Source organism: Saccopteryx leptura, chromosome 9, assembly GCF_036850995.1.
Source record: "Saccopteryx leptura isolate mSacLep1 chromosome 9, mSacLep1_pri_phased_curated, whole genome shotgun sequence".
Taxonomy (NCBI): domain Eukaryota; kingdom Metazoa; phylum Chordata; class Mammalia; order Chiroptera; family Emballonuridae; genus Saccopteryx; species Saccopteryx leptura.
Window position 1 is genome coordinate 42172864 of NC_089511.1, and position 22329 is coordinate 42195192.

A 22329-nucleotide genomic window follows, 5' to 3' on the forward strand; every position below is an offset into this window, starting at 1 on the left:
CAATCCTGCTTCCTCCAGGGAGAGCTGCCCTGGGCTAAAAAAGAAGGGCGGGCCTGAGTAAAGGCTAACCTAGAGGCAGGCGAGAGCCGCCCCGGAACCCTTGGTGCTGTCCCTCTTCCTGGCCTGGTTTCGGCTGAGCTGGGCAGACCTGCTGACCACTGGGGAAGCCTGCAGTACACCTGCCACCTGCTGGAGGAGGGCATGGCCAGGCGAAGGACGGGCTGGCAGGAGTAGGTGGTAGCCTTGGAACCTTAGGCAGGGCTTATGATCCCACTTCCAACCTCTTTTCCACCAGACTCAGCTCCTAAGGTGAGCCCCTGGTGGACTGGACCACACTGTGCCCTGTACCCCAAAGCTTCCCACCAAGTTTGAGGGCAAGGAGGGTCAGCGGCAGATGCTGGGCACAGCTCAGCTACATTCCCCAATTCCAACCAACTGGTTTGTATGCCAAGACACTGTACTATGAGGTGGCTCCCAGAGGCAGAATGACAGGTCTGAGCCCTTTGTGATGCCCTAAGGCTCCTCTGCAGCCCAGCGGGGAGCCAGGGCAGGGGTGTGGGGGACTCAGGGAGCTGTGGGGCCAACCACGCCCACTCTTTGCCACCACTCTCTGCAGGCCTTGGCGACTCCTGAGGTCACAGGCCACAGCAGAGTCCAGAGGGGCCCAACCTGGGACAAGGTCAGCAGCTTGGCTCTCGGCAGCAGCCCCAGTCCCAGCCCCGACCTCTGCCCAGGCCATAGCCCCACAACCAGGGTCAACCTGTGCAATTGTATAGAGACTAGCTTAACAGTATGAATATCCCAGAGCCCTGTGTGACCATTTAATTCCTAACTTGTGACCCTTCCTCCCAGTTGTCACCAACCCAAAATTCTCTGGCTGCCTCTCCTCTGACCAGGGATCCCTCCCTTGGACCCCTCAGCTGTCCCCCCTTTTTTTTTTTTAACAGAGACAGAGAGTGAGTCAGAGAGAGGGATAGACAGGGACAGACAGACAGGAATGGAGAGATGAGAAGCATCAATCATTAGTTTTTCGTTGCGTGTTGCAACACCTTAGTTGTTCATTGATTGCCCCTCATATGTGCCTTGGCCACGGGCCTTCAGCAGACCGAGTAACCCCTTGCTTGAGCCAGTGACCTTGGGTTCAAGCTGGTGGGTTTTTGCTCAAACCAGATGAGCCTGTGCTCAGGTTGGCGAGCTCGGGGTCTCGAACCTGGGTCCTCTGCATCCCAGTCTGACGCTCTATCCACTGTGCCACCGCCTGGTCAGGCTGTCCTCTGACTTTTGACCCATGACCAACTCTCCTCCCCCAGGGCCCCGCCCTGTGCTCTAGCCCTTAGGACTCAGCCTTCCTGTTGGAGAGCTGGTGCTCTGTGAGCAGCTTGAGTGAAAGTTATCCACGAAAATCCCAGTTACGCAGGGGCTGTGACAGCTCAGGGCTACCCTGCTGGACCCTCCACCCTGGGAGCCCTTCCCCTGCATGCTGACCCACAAGATTTCCATACCCTGGAAACTGCTGGCAGGGAAGGCCACCGGGGCAGGTGAAGCAGAAGACCCTGAGTTCATGCCGTGCCCCTGCGACTCCTCCCCCAGGCCTAGCCTGAGCTCAGTGGCCAGCCCTGGGCTGACCGGAGGTCTCTTCTCCAGCATGCAGAAGTGAGAAGTGGGCCCCGGTTGGGAGGGCCCTTGAGCCCCTTCCTCACCCCTGAGGTAACCCCCAGTCCATCCCTACCCCACCACTCTCAGGATGGATCTCCTGAGCAGATCATAGCAGAGCTGCAAGGCAGATGCAAGGCGGAGACAGGCCCAGCCTTAACCCCATTCCTGACAGATCTTCAGGACATCCACGGCCCCCTCTCTGCAGATATTGCTCCTCAGAGCCTCCCAGGAGGGACTCCCCACTCAGCACCTGCTGAGGTGATGAAATGATAGAGCAACCCGCTGCCTTTGTTCACTGAGCCAAGCCCCATCACGACACTAGCAGCCACATTTTCACCATTTTTATTCATTAATTTTGTCAGATGGTTTAGTGGGGCATGAGGGGAGATGGGCAGGAGTTGTGCCCCTACCCCTTCTGCACAGGTCAGGACATGCTGGGGGCTCCTGGAGGGAGAGGAAGAATGTGTCAGCCCAGCTCTCAGATTTGTGTGAAAGCCCCCATGATGGAGGATGGTGGGGAGGGGTGCCCTTCGGCCCAGGGTAAGGAAGGAATAACAGGTTAGGGACCCACATCAGAAGCAACTTGCCAAGTTAGAAACCTGGGGTGGGAGTCCGGGGCTTATGAAAATACAAAATGAGGGATCAGGCTGAGCAAAGATCGGCGAGGAAGAAGGGAAGGGAGGAAGGTCTGTGCTCTGGCTCAGCAGTAGCTCCGGGTCTGGCCCTCGGAGTGGAGGGGCCAGCTGGGAGTGGGGTAAGGGGGTGGGGGACCAGCCTCCTCCCTTCCTTGGCCCCCGCTCCTGTACAAGGATCCTTGGTGGTGCTTGCCCCGACTCCCATAGGCGGGTGGGCTTGCCCGGTAGAGCAGGAGAGCCTCGGGGGGGCCCCAGGGCCCAGGCAGCCTGTGAGGGGCGTGGGGGCCCCAGGGGGCCCTCTGTTTCTGGGGGAGACGGGGGGCTGGGGCACCAGGGTCTGACCGGCCATGGGGATGGGCAGGAGGGGAAGAGGAGCTGGAAGAGGTGGACGAGGGGCCCCGGGGCCCTAGAGCTAGGTTGACATAGAGGGGCTCAGGTCGAGGAGGGCACCGGGCAGAGTACTGAGGGCCCGCATAGCCCAGGTGGCTATGAGGAAAGCAGGAGGGGGGGCGTGGGTAGCTGAGCAGGAACTCGGGGGACCTGTGGGGTGACGGTGACTGGCCAAGCACGCCGTATGAGGCATTGAGCCTATCTGGGGGCATGGAGCGAAAGGGACTCCAGGACTGGGTGGGGCCAGAGTAGGGGGACCCTTCAGCTGCCTCGATCTCATAGTACAGGTTCTCTCCCCTGTCAAGGGGCGCAGGGGCACCCGGGGGGCTCCTCCAGGCTGGGGCTGGGGAGCTGGGCTGGAAGAATGAGGAGGCTAGGGGGTATAAGCCTGGTTTGGGAACCCCAAGAAAGGGTGGCAAGCACTCCCGGGGAACGGAGGAGAAGCAGCTGGGGGTTCTCACAGAAGAGAGAACCTGTGAGGAGACAGAACACAGAAACTAGGCTGATGTCTCTGGCACATCCCTGAAGCCCCCCCATCCTGAGCTGGGCACTGACCTGGTCAGGGCCTCTGTGTCCCCTTCTTGAGATACCCACGGGCCGCTGGGTCCTCACCAGGCTCCCAACACTTTGTTGCCTCGGTAGGAAGGGTGGGGCTCCTGGAGCCCAGGCACCAGGGTGGGCTAGAGAGTGGGGGGGTGGCCCGCTCCCTGCAGCCCCTAGGGGCTCACCGCCCACTTCCAGGGACAGTGAGTGGCCGAAAGGGGAGTGGGCAGCAGCTGGGGTGCTCCCGTGCTCCTGTTGGCTCTGCCTCTGGGCCACCTGCTGAGCCTGCTCAGCCAGGGCCAGGGCCATGAGGCGTGCTGGGTTCTTGGGCGGTGGAGGCGGGGCCCCCCCAGGGCGCAGAAAGGATAAAGGTGGGGTCAGCAGCGGAGACTCCATGCCAGGCCCTGCAGAGAGGAATGGGAAGGGACATCAGCTGGTCTTGGGCACAGCCTCAGGTCTGTGAGGGGGTTGGATTGCCTTAGGAGGACTCACCATGCTGTCCTTGGGCTTCCCGGGGACCAGGGAGTGTCAGCTTGCTGCAGCTCTCCCGCTGGCAGGTGTCACTCAGCTGGGCTTCAGCTCCATGAGGCAGCCGGGAGATGAGGTGAGGGCGCAGGCCTGGGCTGGGGCTGAGGGCTGGGGCTGGGGTGACTGAGGCAGATGTGCCCCCAGCCCCCAGCAACTCCAGGACAGCGGGCGGCACTGATACAGCCAGGGGTTCTGAGATGTCCAGGGCAGTAGGCAAGGCAGGGCTGGTGGGCCCAGGGGGTGAGAGGGCCTGGGGGGTGGCCCTGGGCGGGAATGCAGAGGCAGAGGCTGGGGGAGCTGGGCTGGCAGGAGGCGCAGGGTCCCCTGGGGTAGGGCTGCTGCAGCGAAAGGTAAGGGGGTCAAAGTCGAGCCCCCGGAGTCCCTCCAGGCAGCGGGGTGGGCTGAAGTCCAGATTGTCACCATCATCAAGCCAGGCTGAGGTTCGGTGAGAGGGGGAACCGGTGTATGCCCCCAGCCCAGCTGCTGATGACTCGGAGGAAGAGGAGGACTCGGAGGAGGAGGAGGACTCGGAGGAGGAGGAGGAGGACAGGCTCTCACAGGAGCCAGTGGGTGGCGGGCCAACAGGGAAACCATCACTGCTGGAGTGGGGGCGCCGGAGCCTGTGCAGCCTCTGGAGGCCTGGAAGGGTGGTGGGTGGGGCAGGTATGAGTCAGGCTTCAGAATTTTACATACCCATACATCAGTGAGAATAGGGCACACAACCCAGGAGGCTGGAGAAATAACATGCAGAGGCACCTCTCTGGATAGGGCCCAAATGGCTGTGAACCCAGGGAGAGATGTTCAGACTCACAGTAACAAACAAAATAAATGGCAAGGGGAACCACTCTAGCCCCCAAGTCAAGAATGAAGTCAGCCTGACCAGGCGGTGGCGCAGTGGATAGAGCGTTGGACTGGGATGCAGAGGACCCAGGTTCGAGACCCCAAGGTCGCCAGCTTTAGCGCGGGCTCATCAGGTTAGAGCAAAAAAAGCTCACCAGCTTGGACCCAAGGTCGCTGGCTTGAGCAAGGGGTTACTCGGTCTACTGTAGCCCCACGGTCAAGGCACATATGAGAAAGCAATCAATGAACAACTAAGGTCTCACAATGCACAACGAAAAACTAATAATTGATGCTTCTCATCTCTCCGTTCCTGTCTGTCTGTCCCTGTCTATCCCTCTCTCTGACTCTCTCTCTGTCTCTGTAAAAAAAAAAAAAAAAGAATGAAGTCTGACAACCTCCTAGGCTGTGAGCACATCAACAGGATCCCAAACAAGGCTGCCGGCAGTACAGACTGGGCAACACGTTTTTGTAAACAGTTGGGCCTTTTCTTGTTCAGCTGACCATGAGTAAAGCCTAGAATGTGCACCTCCACTCCTGACCCCATGTAAAGCTCTCTCAGAAGTGTGGGCGTGGCAGGGGTGCTCCTGAATACATCAGGAGTAGGATGGACAGCAACTCCTGATGAGATATGCACGTGGAACACCACAGATCAGCAGACAGGAGGGACCTGCACGGCTCCTCGCAACACGATGGCAGTGGGAGATGCAGTGGTGAATGACAGCCAAGTTCCACATACGGCAGGATGCCCTCTTTCTTATAATACCTTGAGTTGAAGTTTTAAAATGACTAGAACTGTACAATGTGTTTACGTATACACCTGTACGTGATAAAACCTTGAAAACAAGAGGATGGTGACCATCAAGTCTAGAGGATGCCTATGGTGGGGAAGCAGCAGGCAGGAGCTGGGAGGAGCTTGCAAGTAAGGTCGTGGGGCTCTTTTAAATTCTGGCCAGTGGGTACATGGGTGTTCATTATTTACATTTTTTCAAAAAGAATGAATAAGACTGTTGGTTTGAAAGGGCCCTGTATGGACCAATGATCACAGTGTGGCATGAACCATGATGTTTATCCAATTCATTATACCCAGTGTCCAAATTAAAAATTAAAAAAAATCCCCCAAAACCCCCAAACTTGAAGCACAGCATTTGTAGGTCAATTTAGGGCCCCAGCTCCTCCCAGTCCCACTGGGCCCAGGCCAGGCCACCCTGAGCTCACCAGCCCCGCTGGCCTGCGATGACAGAGACTCCTCGCTCTTGGCTGATCTCAGAGTGACTGTGTCAGCTCGGCTGCCTGCAAGGAGAGGTGGCAGGGTTGCAGGGCGCACCAGAGTGCCTCACCCCACCACGCCAACTGCCCGTCTCTGACCTGAAGGCTGCGCTGGGGCACGTGTGCCCCCCAGCCAGGGCAGAGGCTTCTTTCGGGATATGCTGGGGCCCCGGCCCAGTGCAAAGAAGGTCTTCCAGCTGCTCCCCCCTGGCTTCCGCTGTTTCTCACCTCTCTCCCCTTTCCTCCTGGGGTTTGGGTGAGACACAGGAGGCAATCGGAGGAGCTCGAGCCACCAGGCTAGCTCCTCCCCTCCCCGGCATCCCACTTACCTTTCCACAGGTGAGGCTGAGGCCTTGGGAGCTGTAGATTCAGTGGGTGTCCCCAGTCGGCCCTGGGTGCGAGCCTGGGCTTCCTCCAGTGTCAGCAGGCGAGTGGAGGGGCCACTGCCCGCAAGGGACTTGGGTCTGGGGAGGAGGCAGCGGCCTGGGGAGTTGGAAAAGTAAGCAAATATCAGCCCAGGAGCCATTTAAGGACACAGGCAAAGCGAAGCACTACAGCCCAAGCTCCAGCCCCAAAGCACGCCCCCCCCCCCCTCCAAGTGCTGGCAAGGCAGAGGACCAGAGAGGATCAGGCAGGAATGGGTGGGCGGCAGGCAGGTGAGCAGGAGTGAGGCAGAACCAGCTGATGAGGCAGCTCCCAGCAGCCAGCGAGGGCAGTGGCTCTGGCTTCAGTTACCTCGTGCCAGAGGGCCCTCCGATGTGCTGAATCCTGACTGGGCTGGGGTCCGGGGCAGGGTGGGGAGTCTGGGTGGGGCCTGGCCAGGGTCAAGTCTGGGGACCTCCTCCCACCTCCTCCCAGGTGGACCCCTGGCCCCAAGTGCCCCTAGGAGCTATAAGGGGTGAAGAAAGAACGATGTCCGGGCCAAGAAGTGGGGATCCTGAGCGTAGGAGCTGAAATGAGAAGGGCGGGGAGGGGAGGGAGAGGCCGGGGAGGGAGAGGCCGGGAGGGGTCCTCAAGGAGCCAGGAGGGAGGTCCAGCTTCAGTGTGTAGGGACAGGCCTGGGGCCCACCTGCCCTCCCACTGCAGCCCTGACGATGAGGAGGCAGTAGCCAGGACATCAGGAGATGGGCCCAGCCTACCTGCAGGGTCGAGGCCAGCAGAGGTGAAGGTGTCGCTGAACAGGACATCCACGTGGGTGAGCAGGAATTCCACCACCACCGACTGCACCCGCACCTCCCGGAAGGCTGCTGCCCCACCCAGCCCCACTGACTCCAGCTCCATGGACCTGAATGGGAGGGGGGAGGGGGAGACCAGGTGCCTTGAGCCACAGCTGGGGGTTCAGGCTAGGTTAGAGAGGGAGCCAGTAAAAGCAATGATTGTCATTCAGCACTCTGACTTGATCAGACTGATCACATCTAGATCTGGGTTCTCACCCTTTCCTTAAACCTGTTCCTCACCGCCTTCATCATCTCACTCAATGCAGTCCTTCAGTGGTGCAGGCCAGACACCTGGGAATTGTCCTTGACTTCTCTTTCCTTCACACCCACATCCAGTCTGCCCAAATATCTTATGGGCTCCACCCACAAAATCTGTCCGGAATCTAAACTCTTCTCCCCCTTCACTGCCCCTCACTGGCCAGCCTCCATCCTCTCCCTCCGGACATCACAGCTGCCTCCTCCCTGCTCTCCAGTTCCTGTGCCGCCCACACAGTCAGCTTCCCAAGCACAGCTGGAGGAAGCTGTGAACACCTAATGTCAGGGTCCTCCTGGTCAGAGCCCTCTCCTGGCGGCACTTCACTCCTGGTAAAAGCAAACTCCCCACATGACCCACAACCCGTAAGTCACTCCTCCTCCATCTGTGTACTCATCACCTCCTGCCCCTCAACCCCTTACCCAGCTCCAGCCACAATGGACTCCCTACTGTTCCCCCTGACCCAGTCCCAGGACCTTTGTCCTTACTCTTCCTTCTGCCTGGTTTCCGTAATTACTCTCTCACCTTCTACAGATCTTGACTCATATGTTACCTTCTCAATGGAGCTTCCCCATCCACCTTATTTAAAATTGTAAACCTCTTCTGTATTCCAGGCCTCAGGCCTGTCTTTGTTTATTTTTTCCCCATAGTTCTTTTTGTGTGTGTGTGTGTGTGTGACAGAGACAAAGAAAGACTGAGAGAGGGACAAACAGATCAGAAGGGAGAGAGATGAGAAGCATCAATTCTTTGTTGCGGCCCCTTAGTTTCTCATTGATTGCTTTCTCATATGTGCCTTGACTGGGGGGACCGAGTGACCCCTTGCTCTAGCCAGAGACCTTGGGCTCAAGCTGGTGAGCCTTGCTTAAACCAGATGAGCCCACGCTCAAGCTGGCGTCCTCGTGGTCTCGAACCGGGGTCCTCTGCATCCCAATCCGACGCTCTATCCACTGCACCACTTCCTGGTCAGGCATTTTCCCCCATAGTTCTTATACATCATCTGATGTACCACCTATTTTATTTTATTTTATTTTTTATTTTTGCAAGAGAGAGCCAGAGACAGAGATGAACAGGAAGGGAGAGAGATGAGAAGCATCAACTCATTGTTGCAGCACTTTAGTTGTTCATTGATTGCTTTCTCATACATGCCTTGATGAAGTCAGGTGGTGGATCCTCCAGCCAAGCCTGCCTGAGCCAGAGATCTTGGACTTAAGCTAGAGACCTTGGGTTTTAAGCCAGTGACCTTTGAGTTTAAGCCAGCAACCATGGGATCATGTGGATGATCCCACACTCAAGCCGGTGACCCCCTGCTCAAGCTGGTGAGCCCACGCTCAAGCCAGCGAACTCAAGGTTTCGAACCTGGTTCCTCAGCACCCCAGGTTGACTCTTTTATTCACTGTGCAGCCACCTGCTCAGGCCCACCCTTTTTGTTTAGGACAGAGAGCTTGCCTGTCTGGATCACTATCAAACCCTCGGGTTCATGCTGTTTCTGGTTATAAAAAACTTCTTATTGAAGCCTTCCCTGCCACTCTGAACATTCCAAAATGCTGTGACCCTGTCTGTGCTGCTTCCCTGCTCTGTAATCTTTCTCCTTGCCGCTCACTATCATCAGACCATACTCTGTATTTTCTTGTTGCTAGTTCATTGTCCATCTCCCCCATGACACTGTAAGCCCAAGAGCACAGGATCTTGCTCACTACTCTGTTGCCAGTGCTGAGAACAGGGACTGGCACATTGGAGATACTTAAATACATGTTGAATGAAATGAACAAACAAAAGGTGGGTGAGTTCCTCTGGTAGGTATAGGGCAGGGGAGACTAGGGGCTGAGCCATGGGAGGGAGCTGTGGGGGACAGCTTACCGCAACAGGTTGGGCGCCCACACAATGGCCAGGTTGCGAGCATGCATGCTGGTGTTGGCACTGTGTCTTGCCATGCGGGCCAAGTGCCTTAGCAGGTACTCCAGGGTCCTGGGGGGGTGGAAGTGGAGGGGGACACCTGAGCCTCAACCTCCTTGGGAGCCCACTGCAGCCTTTCCCTACCCCTCCTGGTTTACCTGTAGTGTGGTGGGGGCAGCTGCTGGATGACATCGTGGACACGCACCAGGCGTTCCTCCTCCCCAGGCACTGACATGGCCTCCTGAGATTGTGCACAGGCATAAGGGGGCTGGGCCCGGTGCATCCCAGCACCCTCCACCCCGCCAGCTCCTTGACTCACGCTGAACTTCCCGTACAGCTGATATGTGAGCAGGGGGTTGGGCAGCTCTCGGAAGTAGAGCTTGCAGAGGGAGGACACACTGTGGATGTCCTGTAGGAAGGCGGGGCCGGACAGTTCTGGGATCCTCTCACTGTCAAATTCATGCCTGAGGCCACCAGACCAAGAGGAGACTCCTGTCAGAGTTGGCCCACCTGGTTGTGCCCTCCCCCTGACCCCACACTGTCCACAGATGGATACAACCCTCTTCCCTGCACTGTGCTCTTCCAAGGAAGAGACTTCATCTGCAAAAACCCCGTGTGCTGAAGACAGGGCACCCCTTTTACAGAGGAGGACTCTGAAGCTCAGGTAGGAGGTATCCCTGCTGTAGCTACCCAAGGCTATCTGATTCCAGAGCGTGACCATGCTCCTTCCAACAAGCCGTACCATTCTTCTGCCTTCAAGAGGTCACTGGAAAATGTGGCTGAAGTCCCAGCAGCCCCTGCTCACAACTGTCTGGTGGAGTCCCACTGCTCAAGGGGAAAAGCTCAGTGCACATGCACTCATGCTGGGTCTCTCACAGCGCGCTTCACACTCTCACTTCATGGCCTCTGTCAGCCTCAACGCTTGTGCCTCACTGCTTCCCACCTCTTAGAATGTCATGTGGAAAACCCAAAATCCTAACTGTTGTCAGAAAGGCCTTGCAACCCTGGCCAGTTGGCTCAGTGGATAGAGTATTGGCCTGGTGTGCAGACATCCTGGGTTTGATCCCTGGTCAGAGCACACATGGGAAGCGACCATCTGCTTCTCTTCCCCTCCCTCTCCCCCTTCTCTCTCTCTTCCCCTCTCGCAGCCAGTGGCTCGATTAGTTTGAGCATCAGCCTCAGGCACTGCAGATAGCTTAGCTGATTCGAGCATCAGCCCTAGACAGGGTTACCAGGTGGATCCCGGTCCGTGTGCATGCAGGGGTCTTTCTCTCTATCTCCCCTCCTCTCACTTAAAAAAAATTTTTTTTTTAAAAGGGGCCTTGCGCGCTCTGTCCCTAATCACTTCTCAGACATCATCTCCTGCTGCCTTCCCCCCTTTGAATTGTTCCTTCCAGCATGGACGCTTTCCCCAGGAGATCCACATGGTTTGCTCCCTCCCTCCCATCTTCCAAGGGAGCTCTCCCCTAGGAGGCCTTCTCTGCCCACCACATTGAAAACTGCAGTAGATTTATTACTATGATCCTCCTTATCCTCCAGTCTCTTGTTCTCCATAGCACCTGTCACCTCTCAGGAAGCTCTCTCATTTCCTTGTTTGTCTCTTCCTCTAGCATGTGAGCCCCATGAGGATGGGAGTCTCTGGTTGTCTCACTGACCACTGAGTCCCCAGTGCCTAGTGCTAGGCATGTGGCAGGTCCTCAGTGAAGGGGATCCCGCTACTCTCAACGTTCATTCCGCTCTCACCTCTCAGGCCTCAGCTGGGTGTCACTTCCCCAGTGATGCCCTCCCTGCCTCCAGCCCTGACTCAACCCCATTCTATGCCCTCCCACTCCCGAGAACTCTGTGTCCCCAGAACATGGCACAGACTAGACATGCTGTTCAGTGAATGTTTGTGGAGGGAAGGGGTTGGTAAAGGGCCCTCACCGTAACCTCTGGATATTAGATGACACGCCTGAGAGCCGGTAGATTCCATCAACCACCCCATGGGCCTCAATAAACTCCGAGCAGCAGCGAAGCACCTGCGGTACTGGGAGAAAGAGAGAGCAGTGGGGTCAGGGCTGGGCAGGTCGGATCCGGGGTGGGAGGGGTGAGCCCAGCACGTGGGCCCGCTACGCACCATCCTGGCCAGAGTTGCTGAGGTGCTCTCCAAGGTCGCAGCCAAACACCCTCTGCCGCAGGATACCCCGTTGTCGCAGCCGCTGCCGAGAAGGGCGGGAGCGCATGAATGTGCGCAGAAGGCCAGCCAGCTTCCCACGTGGCCGGGGCACAGCTGTGGGGGTGAAGGCAGGCCACACAGGGTCAGTGTGGTTACCAGGCTGGTGGGAGGGAGGCGATGGCCTGGCCTCTAGTTTCCATTACCTGAGGTCAGAGAGGAGACACCCTGGGGAGCCAGGACACTGCACAAGGGACCATCGGCATCTGCAGAGCGAACAATAGGTGGAAAGGCTGGAGGCAGACAGAGGATGCAGCGAGACCTCCCTACTTTGCCCCAGGCACTTACCCCCCTTCAGTCCTGGACAGGGCCGCTCTGTGAATAGTTCCACACACTCGCTGGGGAAGAAACCGACCTGAGAAGGGTTCAGGGTCAGTGCCTGGCCACCCTAGCTGGCCCAGGGCCCTAGCCCCACCTGCCTACCTCGATCCAGGCTCACCTGGAAACCTCGCTTGCCCCGCCACCAGCTCCGATCCTCTGTGGGTGGCATGTCAATCACTGAGACAATGTCTCCCACCTGGGAGTGGGCAGATGAGAGGAGGGAGGGTCAGAAGTGGCTGGGAAGTGAGGAGTGCAGCTGGAGGCTGCCCACCCACAGCCTCACCTCGAAGGACAGCTCATCTGGCGCCTGCGCTGTGTACCGTTTGACCACGTGGGCAGCAGCCACCGCAGGGATATTGAGCGAGGCCTCTTCACTAAGGAGCAGTCGCCTGCCATGGTTGTCCAGCTGCGATGGAGGGTGAATGTTGTGAGGATAGGCCAGAAGGAGATAGATACTAAAGGCACAGGTTCTTCCATGCCTAGTGGCGGCCATGATTTGTTCCCCATCTAAGAGCCCCAGCCAATCAGAGCTATTGGTTAAACACCTAAATTAATGTGTTTTCCAAAACAAAGTCCCTTCTTTTCCCTCACATGACCCAGGACTCCACTGTCCTGAAATCCTCCAGATATGTCCCTGCACCCTCACCATTCATTGCAGACACTGCACATCTGCTACCTAAAAAGTTGCTGGTTTAAGTTCCTCTTAGCCAAGCATTCTATGAATTACAGTCAAACCTATTTCTAACTGATATACCTTAAAATTGTTGCCTGGCCTGACCTGTGGTGGTGCAGAGGATAAGGCGGTGACCTGAAATGCTGAGGTCGCCGGTTCGAAGCCCTGGGCTTGCCTGGTCAAGGCACATATGGGAGTTGGTGCTTCCTGCTCCTCCCCCCTTCTCTCTCTCTCTTTCTCTCTCTCTCCCTCTCTAAAAAATGAATAAATATTTTTAAAAAGGAGGAAAAAAAAATTGTTGCCTGACCAGGTGGTGACGCAGTGGATAGAGCGTCAACCTGGAATGCTGAGGACCCTTGAGCGTGGGCTCACCAACTTGAGTGTGGGGTCACCAGCTTGAGCGTGGGATCATAGACATGATGATCCCAAGGTTGCTGGCTTAAGCCCAGAGGTCACTGGATTGAATGAAGCCCAAGGTCGCTGGCTTGAGCAAGGGGTCACTAGCTCGGCTGTAGCTTCCCGGTCAAAGCACATAAGAGAAATCAACCAATGAACAACTAAGGTGCCACAACTACAAGTTGATGCTTCTCATCTCTCTCCCTTCCTGTCTGTCTGTCCCTTTCTCGTGCTCTCTCTTTCTCACTCACTAAAAAAAAATAAAAATTGTCACATCCACACAGCCGGCTAAAACACACAAAGCATGCACATTCTTTCTCACAGGCATACACTCAGACAGTGTATGAAATGTCAGTATATCCCTCAGTCACTCCCAACACCAAGCCCCACTGCTCAGACCCACCTCCATCCAGGTGAGCACAGGTCCACAGTTGAGGTTACTGTCCACCAGTCCTGACAGGGTCTCCAGGTATTGCAGCAGCAGCGGCACCAGCATCTGTGCTCAGATTGTGAGGGTGGGCTCTTGTGAGGAAAGAGACCACTGCCCTTCTATGCTTCTTAGCTTGCCTCTGGGCAGGACAGACGTTCTACCTCAATGCGTGGGTGCCACTCTACTGGTAAGTACTAAAATATTATCAACCATCTGCAAACAGTCTATGCCAAGCTCTTGCGTGCTTCCATTGGTCTGGCAATATGGACTCTCCTTTGGAACCCCCTGGAACTCCCCATGATCCTCAAACTAAAGGGAGCCTTCAGAATCCTGCTGCAGTCCTGGAGCCTCTCTGACTGGTTGGGGCTCAGGCCATATTCATGTTTAAATATTTATCAATCTCCCCTGCCTTGATGGTTTCACACATTGATGATGAAGACACACAAGGGCTGAGGCAGGGGTGGTACAACAGGCAGTTTACCTGGGCAGCCCTGGCACCCTCTGGGGGTGGAGGAAGCTCTGGGAGACAGGAAAATCTCCGGTCAAATATGCAGCGGTGGAGATGGGCATCCAGGGAACGGAAGTCATCGTAACTGCGGAGAACTGGCCAAGAACGGCCCTAAGGGAGCAGGAGGGACAAAAAGGAGCAGTGGTCCCATTTCACTGAGCTAAGGACCACGGCAAGCAGTTCACCAAGCAACCAGTCGCCAGGCTATATGAGAGGTAGGGGTGGCCTCACCTGACAGGTCACCTGCACACCAAACACCAGCTCATTCTCCCCAGAGAAGCTAGAGCCTTCACGCTCTGGAGACAGTAGGAGCTGTAGAAGGAAAGAAAGGCCCAGGTGAGGGCCTCACTTTTGTTCCAGTCCTAATCTCTCCAGGTTGACACTATCTAGGGTTAGGCTGTGTTCCCCAAGAGCAGGGCCTGGTGATGCTTCAGAGTACAGGGTCCTGGTACAGAGTGTATACCTAACAAAAATTTGTTGCCGAGTGAATAAAGGAACAAATGAATGAATGATGAACAGCTCTCCCCTCCCTCCCTGCAATTTCTGCCACTGACTGCTCAGTGGAACAGCCAGTTCCAGAGACAGGTCTCAGGGGTAGAGTGACTGACATTGCTTCAGGGTTGGATGGGATTTCATCTTCCACCTAGTTGCAAACCCTCATACCTGAATGTGGCCAAAGTCAACATTCTCATAGTGGAAATGGGCACAGTCAGCCAACCGGGGGAAGGGACCACGAGGAGCTGAGAGCCTGGGGAACAGGTAACATATCACTAGTGGCTCCTGTGCTTGGTCCCCTCCTAGAATGAACTTCTCCCTCACCGCTCACCTCTTCCCAGGCTTCCCCTTCACACTGGGCCCCCCAGTGGGGGGCAGGGGCTGCACTGAGCCCTCCCCTGAGCCATCCAGGCTGTCAGTGCTGCGAGCCTAGAGAGCAGAAAGAAGAATCAGAGGCTCCCCGAGATGGGAGCAGAGATACAACAGGAGCATTGTTATCTACAAGCCTGGGCCTGAGGGCCTGAATCATTCCATACACTGCCCTGAGCATGGAGTAGAATGTGTAGGTCAGGGGGGAGGTGAAGGCCAGACTGAGGCTAGGCCTTTATCTTCCTTTGTGGTCTAGGGTGGGAGGCTGAAAGAGCAGGGGTCAAGGGTGAGGCAGGGACAGAGCATACTGGGACCATCTCTCTGGGTTTAAACTCTTCCTGTAGCCTCTGGAGAGTATAGTCATCTTCCAGTTGTGCTGCTCCACAATTCTCATCGATGTCTGGATAATCACAACTCTCATTTTATCAGTGTTCCTGCTTCCAACCTCTCTCCTCCTGCCTGCAAGCATCTTTACAGCAAACACCGGTATAATTTTTATACAACACCAATCTGCCTCTGTCTCTCCATAAATCATGGACCTTCAATGGCTCCCTATTATCTTCAAGATAATCCTCTTTTCTCTGTTTACCTCTCCACCCTCATCTCTCACGATTGCCTCCACTCTCAGAGGTCTTGAATTTCTAATAGTCCAGCAAAAGCAATCTTCTCGCCCTGGCCGGTTGGCTCAGTGGTAGAGCATCAGCCTGGTGTGCGGAAGTCCCGGGTTCGATTCCCGGCCAGGGCACACAGGAGAAGCGCCCATCTGCTTCTCCACTCCTCCCCCTCTCCTTCCTCTCTGTCTCTCTCTTTCCCTCCCGCAGCCAAGGCTCCACTGGAGCAAAGTTGGCCCGGGTGCTGGGGATGGCTCCATGGCCTCTGCTTCAGGCGCTAGAGTGGCTCTGGTCGCAACAGAGCAACGCCCCAGATGGGCAGAGCATCGCCCCCTGGTGGGCATGCTGGGTGGATCCCGGTCGGGTGCATGCGGGAGTCTGACTGCCTCCCCGTTTCCAGCTTCAGAAAAACACCAAAAAAAAAAAAAAAAAAAAAAGCAATCTTCTCATTTACATCTAGGCCTTTGCAAAGGCTGTTTGTCTGCATGGAACACTCTTCACCATTCTTTCACTAGATTCATTCTTCTTCATCCCTCAGGTCTCAACGCTCACGTTTCCTCCCCTCCAAAGTTCTCCCTGACCCTTCAAGCTATATTAGTCACCTCTTGTGGACTCCTCCATCTCCTAAGTTTCCCCCATCCTATACTTGACAACTCTGCCTGGGCTTCTCACATCATAGTCCTGAGCACTGAGAAGTCACTGTCTGGTGACAACTCCATCTCACCCATTGGGCTGTGACCTCCCCAGGATCAGGGCCTAGGGCTGAGCCTCCAGCTCCTCAGCATTGCACAGCAGAGAGGTGGGCACAGACCTGTGCTCCACACAGGTAGGGTTGTGCCTGATTCCTTTCTGTGTCCCAATGCCCAGTGTCAGCCCAGTTTCCAGCAGTGGCCTGGAAAATACGATGAATAAATGAACCAGCTGCCAGATGGGCACTCGGCAGACTGGGCTTTAGGTTCTCCCTCCTTCATATTCCTGCAACCCCAAGTTCATTCTTGGGTCTCACTCTTTCGTCTGCCCCCTCTAACCCTAGAAACTCCCCAAGGCCTTAGGAAGGATGGAGCATAGGCTTGCAGAGGTCTCAGTGAATGTCTGTTAAGTGAGCAAATGAGGGAATGAATGGATGAATGAGCAGGAGCAGCATGGTGGAAGAGGAAGATGGCAGGGGAGGGAGGATGAGGACAAGATGGAGAGGACCCAAGGATCTGTGCTGGCTTGGGGCTGGGGTTGGGAAAGGAGGAGGGGAGCAGCTGGAGAGGCTGAGGTAAAGGTTCAGGCTGATAGGAGTAGAGGAGGGCTGTTGAGAGGAACTGAGATGGGGTGAAAAGGCTGAGAAAGAGAAGAAAAGGGTTAGGCTGAGGATGAAGCTGAGTGGGGTGGGGCTCGGGAATGAGAAAGGGGCTGATGGTAGGAGGAGGAGAAGGCTAGACCAGGAAGGGGTGGAGGTTGGGATGAGGACAACGAAGATGGCTCAGGGATGGGAGCTGGTGAGGACCCAGGGAGCTCAGCAGGCCCCTGCGGGGGCCACTTGGAGGATGCCGGGTCCTTTCCTGGACCAGCCCTTCCTCCTTCCAAGTCGAAGCCTTCGGCTACAGTCACCCCCAGCCCGGGCGTAGAAGGAGATGAGCGCTGAGAAGGCTGGGTCCGGATTAGAGCTCCGGACCAAGAGCCGGACCGGGGTACAAGAGGGCCCGCGACAAGGGGTGAGGGGCGGTACAGGCCTCGGGCTCGGGCGGGGCCGGGGCCGGGGGCGGGGCGCGTGGGGCGGGGCCGTGCATGGACAGACTGCCACGCGGACGGACTGACGGCCGCGTGGGCGCCTCACCACCATGGTCGCGTGGCCTCCTCAGGTGCTGGCTGTGCTAGACCCCTGGATGGTCGCCTTCGTCGCCGATGCCGCCGCCATGGCGACACAAAGGGGTGGGCGCGAGCCGCGCGGGCGGCTGCAGGCTCCACCCCTAACCGCTGCTGGTGGCTCAGACGCTCGCCCCACGGAGGCGGAGACAGTGGGAACGCGGCGCCGCTTCTTATTGGCTCCAACTTTGGCCTAGGACGACGTCCCTCCCACCTAGGCTTTTCATTGGCTTTGGCTTGAGTCCTTACAGGAGTCTCTTCAGTCCCGCCCCCGAGAAGTTTGACAGCGCCAGGCCCAGGACTGCTTTCATTGGCTGTCATTCCCCTTCGGAGACCACACCCAGGTTCCTTAAGGTTTGCTTCTAATATTCTAACCCAGGGGTCTGGAACCTTTTTGACTGAGAGAGCCATGAACGCCACATATTTTAAAATGTAATTCTGTGAAAGCCATACAATATGTTTAACGCTAAATATAAGTAAATGTGTGCATTTTATGTAAGACCAACACTTTTAAAGTACAATAAGTCTCAGAATTCTTTTTTAATAATGTTATTATGCTGTTGCTAACCAATAATGAATAAAGCACTTCTTACCATTAATGCGACTTCTGGTGCTGCATGGTTTTGCTGATGGCTTTGTAGTCTGGTTGATACATGGTGAGGTTAAGCTTCATGCAGGCATTGAGACTTCCATCCATTAAACGTGATCATAGGTTGGTCTTTAGATGTGAGAAAGACTGCTTACATGCATACATAGAGCCAAAGATTGTCAGTACAGCAATATTCACACGCTGCAGTGTGTGGTATGTGACGGGAAGCCTGTTCCAAGTTTTGACAATCAGCTGGTCTGCGGGTTGAAGTTTTTTCATTTTTCTCCACTTGTGCTTGTTCGCCAACTCTGCTTGCTGTCATGCAAGTCTTTCCAAATCTTCATTCAGTGACTTGAACTTATTCACCCACATGTCTGAGGCCTTCAGGTCAGCAGTTTGTAGTTCAAAATCTCTGACAGAGACACCGGGGATGTAACTCAGGTCGGTGCTGTCCACTGCACACTCGTGTGGATGGGTGATGAACTTAAAAAGACGAGTGCACTCACAAAATTCTCCAAAGTGCGCTTTGAATGACAGCAGGAAATTAGATGTGAAGCCTGCTAGCTGCTGGAGATCAAGATGTTGAGCAGGGTCACTTGCTGTGCATGCATCTTTAAACTCTCCCAGTTTTTCAAAGTGTAGTAAACGACCTGTTTCAATGTCGGTGATGAAGAGTTCCAGCTTGTTTTCAAATGCAAACACTGCTTGTTGAAGGGATAAGACTGTATTTCCAACGCCTTGTATTTTCACATTGAGCTGGTTCAGATGTTCAGTCATGTCCATGAGATAGTAGAACTTCAGGAGCCACTCAGTGTTAGCTCAGGATGCTCGACGTTTTTCATTTCAAGAAAAGTCCGGATATCGCTCAGACATGCCACAAAATGGCTGAGCACCTTCCCTCTTGACAACCAACGCACATTGCTGTGCAGAAGCAGACCAGGATAATTATTCCCAACTTCATCCAGCAGTGTGTTTTTTTGTTTGTTTGTTTGTTTTTCAGAGGCAGAGATAGACAGGGACAGACAGACAGGAATGGAGAGAGATGAGAAGCATCAATCATTAGTTTCTCGTTGCGCGTTGCGACTTCTTAGTTGTTCATTGATTGCTTTCTCATATGTGCCTTGACCGCGGGCCTTCAGCAGACCGAGTAACCTCTTGCTCGAGCCAGCAACCTTGGTTCTAAGCTGTTGAGCGTTTTGCTCAAACCAGATGGGCCCGTGCCCGTGCTCAAGCTGGCAACCTTGGGGTCTCGAACCTGGATCCTTCCGCGTCCCAGGCCGACGCTCTATCTGCTGTGCCACCACCTGGTCAGGCTCATCCAGCAGTGTTTTAAACTGGCGATCATTTAAAGCTTGGGCAACAATAAAGTTAACCACCCTAATGACCAGCGACATCACCTCACCAAGCTGCTCGCCACACATCTGAGCACAAAGTGCCTCCTGATGTAGGATGCAGTGAAAACTTAGGATGGGTCTCTTTTCATGTTCATGAAGAAGCGCTACGAATCCTCTGTTTTTCCCCACCATGCACGGAGCACCATCAGTACACACCAAAATAAGTTTATCAATCGGTAGATTTTTTATTTAGCGAACTCAGTGAAAGACTTGAATAAATCCTCTTCTCTTGTTGTCTCTTTCATAGGCAAAACAGCAAGAATTTCCTCACATAGTGTGTCACCGACAGCATACCTTGCAATCACGCTGAACTGAGATAAATGGCTTAGTCTGTTGACTAATCCAAAGCGAGAGAAAAGAATGGTGCTGCATTTATGTCCTTCACTTGTGTTGCCTCAATTTGATTTGCCATCATGATGGTACAATCGTGAACAGTTCTTGCCGACAGAGGCATGTCTTTTATTCGTTTGATTATCTTGTCTTTATCCAAAAAGTTGTCAAAAAGTTCATTGGCAACATCAAGCATGAATGTTTTGGCATACTCCCTATCTGTGAATGGCTTTCCGTTTCTCACAATTGCTAAAGCACCAGCAAAGCTAGCTGAATTCCAGTCACCTTGTTGGGTCCAAACACGGAGTTGCTGCTGACTAACTTGCACTCTGCACAGTAGCTCTTGACATGCTTTCTTCTTGCTGTCCTCAGCTGGATATTTCGAGGCAAAGTAAGTATGACGTGTGTTGAAGTGCCACTTTATATTTGACTGTTTCATCGATGCAATTTTATCACTGCATATTAGACACACTGCAGAACCTGCTCTCTCCACAAAGACAAATTCCTCTGTTCATTCCTGCTGAAAAGTACGATATTCCTCATCTTTTTTTCTTTTAGCCATCTTCTTCATCAAAAGGGTTTCTGCAATTAACTAGCTGACTACTTGATTAAAAGGAGGGAAGTTTACTTCCTGACCTCACAATGACCCATGTACGTTACACATTATCCAATAAAAATTTGGTGTTGTGCCTTGACCAGGCGGTGGAGCAGTGGATAGAGCGTCGGACTGGGATGTGGAGGACCCAGGTTCAAGACTCTGAGGTCACCAGCTTGAGTGCAGGCTCATCTGGTTTGAGCAAAGCTCACCAGCTTGGCCCCAAGGTCGCTGGCTTGAGCAAGGGGTTACTCGGTCTGCTGTAGCCCCACGGTCAAGGCACATATGAGAGAGCAATCAATGAACAACTAAGGTATTGCAATGCAAAACTAATGATTGATGCTTCTCATCTCTTTCCGTTCCTGTCTGTCTGTCCTCTCTCTGACTCTCTCTCTCTGTCTCTGTAAAAAAAAATTAAAAAAAAAATTGGTGTTGTCCCGGAGGACAGCTGTGATTGGCTCCAGCCACCCACAACTATGAACATGAGCAGTAGGAAATGAATGGATTGTAATACATGAGAATGTTTTCTATTTTTAACATTATTATTTTTTTAATTAAAGATTTGTCTGCGAGCCAGATGCAGCCATCAAAAGAGCCACATCTGTCTCGCGAGCCATTCGTTCCCGATCCCTGCTCTAACCCCAAGCAATGGGCCCTCCTCTTAGTTCACTCGCAATGACCGCTCCTCTGACATTCATAATCTAATTCTCCCATGGACTCGGCTTTATTCCACCCCAAGCAACTTTTCAAAGTCTCAGTCATCTAAGCCCACCTGTCAGTCCTGACCCTAACCCTGTCCCCAGAATACCGAGGACATTTGCTCATGGACAGTTTCCACTGGCTCAATGCCTGGGACATAACCCTAGGTACCTGTGACTTGGCCCTATCCATTGGATATTTTCCTTGCTTTCTCTACTGCTTATTACAGGGCGGCTAAAGCCTTGATTCCCCTTTTCCTAAAAATAAGTTTAGGCCACAATGCCAGAACATGGCCACACCTCCCATAAAGCCAATCCCAAACGTTCCTGACGCCTACTGAGCCAGAAAACACTAACAACGCCCTTTTCAGGAGGACTGTTACATTGGTTATGTCCTCAACAAGACTCTCACCCCAGAAGGTATATCTTTGATGCACCCACTCATTTATTCACAAACCCGATCATTTAATTTGTGGACATATCAGTATCCAAAAGGGGAAAATATACCCTGCCCACATGGAACTCAAAAGCTAGTGGGAGGCCTGACCCGTGGTGGTGCAGTGGATAAAGCGTCAACCTGGAAACACTGAGATTGCCGGTTCAAAACCCTGGCTTGCCTGGTCAAGGCACATATGGGAGTTGCTTCTTGCTCCTTCCCCTTCTCTCTCTCTCTCTCTCTCTCTCTCTCTCTCCACCCCCTCCTCTCTAAAATGAATAAATTAAATAAATTAAAAAAAAAAAAAAAAAAGCTAGTGGGAGAGCCCGACCAGTGGGGGAGCAGTGGATAGAGCGTGGACACCCGGAATGTGAACGCCCAGGTCCCTGCTCTGAAACCCCCAGGTCGTTGGCTTAAGCGCGGGATCATTGACATGATCCCAAGGTCTCTGGTTTGAGCCTAAAGGTCACTGGCTTGAGCAAAGGGTCACTGGCTTGGCTTGCACGTATGAGAAGCAATCAATTAACAACTAAAGTGAAGCAACCAGGACTTGATACTTTTCATCTCTCTCTTCCCCCTCTCTCTCCCTTCCGGTCTTCCTCTCCTTCAAAACAAAACAAAAAACAAAAAAACCCCAGTTGGGCCCGGCCTGTGGTAGCTCAGTTGATAAAGCATTGACCTGGAACGCTGAAGTCACCAGTTCGAAACCCTAGGCTTGCCTGGTCAGGACACAGATGGGAGTTGATGCTTCCTGCTCCTCTCCCTTTCTCTTTGTCTCTCTCTCTCTAAAACTAACTAAATAAAAGAAATTGAAAAATAAGAGAAAAACTAGTGGGATAAAATAGTGAACAATATAAATATCTAAAAATATAGAATATGAGGTGATAAGGTGGTTTTTTTTAGATTTATTTATTCATTTTAGAGTTACTTGTGTCAGCTTAAATGTAATTTCTTCAGGAATCCTTGTAAACCTCACTCAGACTCCAACTAGATCAGGTTCTGCTGCTATAAACATCTTTTATTTCTTCTTATATCCAAACTTCTACTTCCACCCTGGCTGGGTAGATCAGTTGATTAGAGCACCATTTTGATATGTCAAGGTTGTGGGTTCAACCCCTGGTCAGGGCACCCATGAGAAATCAATTTAAACTCTTATTTCCTTCTTGTTGGTTTAATTTAAATGTGCAGTTTGTTCAA

At 53.8% G+C, this 22329-nt stretch overlaps 1 protein-coding gene across 1 annotated transcript; it reads right to left on the minus strand.

The window, feature by feature from the left end:
- Positions 1 to 1982: 1982 nt before the first annotated feature.
- ARHGAP33 (Rho GTPase activating protein 33) lies at positions 1983 to 17250 on the minus strand. The gene is made up of 22 exons (XM_066349684.1): positions 17062 to 17250; positions 14588 to 14685; positions 14425 to 14509; positions 13993 to 14073; positions 13735 to 13872; positions 13227 to 13319; positions 12038 to 12160; positions 11873 to 11950; positions 11722 to 11788; positions 11580 to 11639; positions 11338 to 11490; positions 11145 to 11247; positions 9541 to 9685; positions 9380 to 9462; positions 9186 to 9293; positions 6998 to 7143; positions 6188 to 6341; positions 5958 to 6103; positions 5808 to 5882; positions 3717 to 4391; positions 3237 to 3628; positions 1983 to 3154 (listed from the first exon to the last, which is right to left on the minus strand). Exons 1-22 carry the CDS (start codon positions 17065 to 17067, stop codon positions 2357 to 2359), a joined length of 3807 nt encoding a protein of 1268 aa, XP_066205781.1. The 5' UTR covers positions 17068 to 17250; the 3' UTR covers positions 1983 to 2356.
- Positions 17251 to 22329: the final 5079 nt, after the last annotated feature.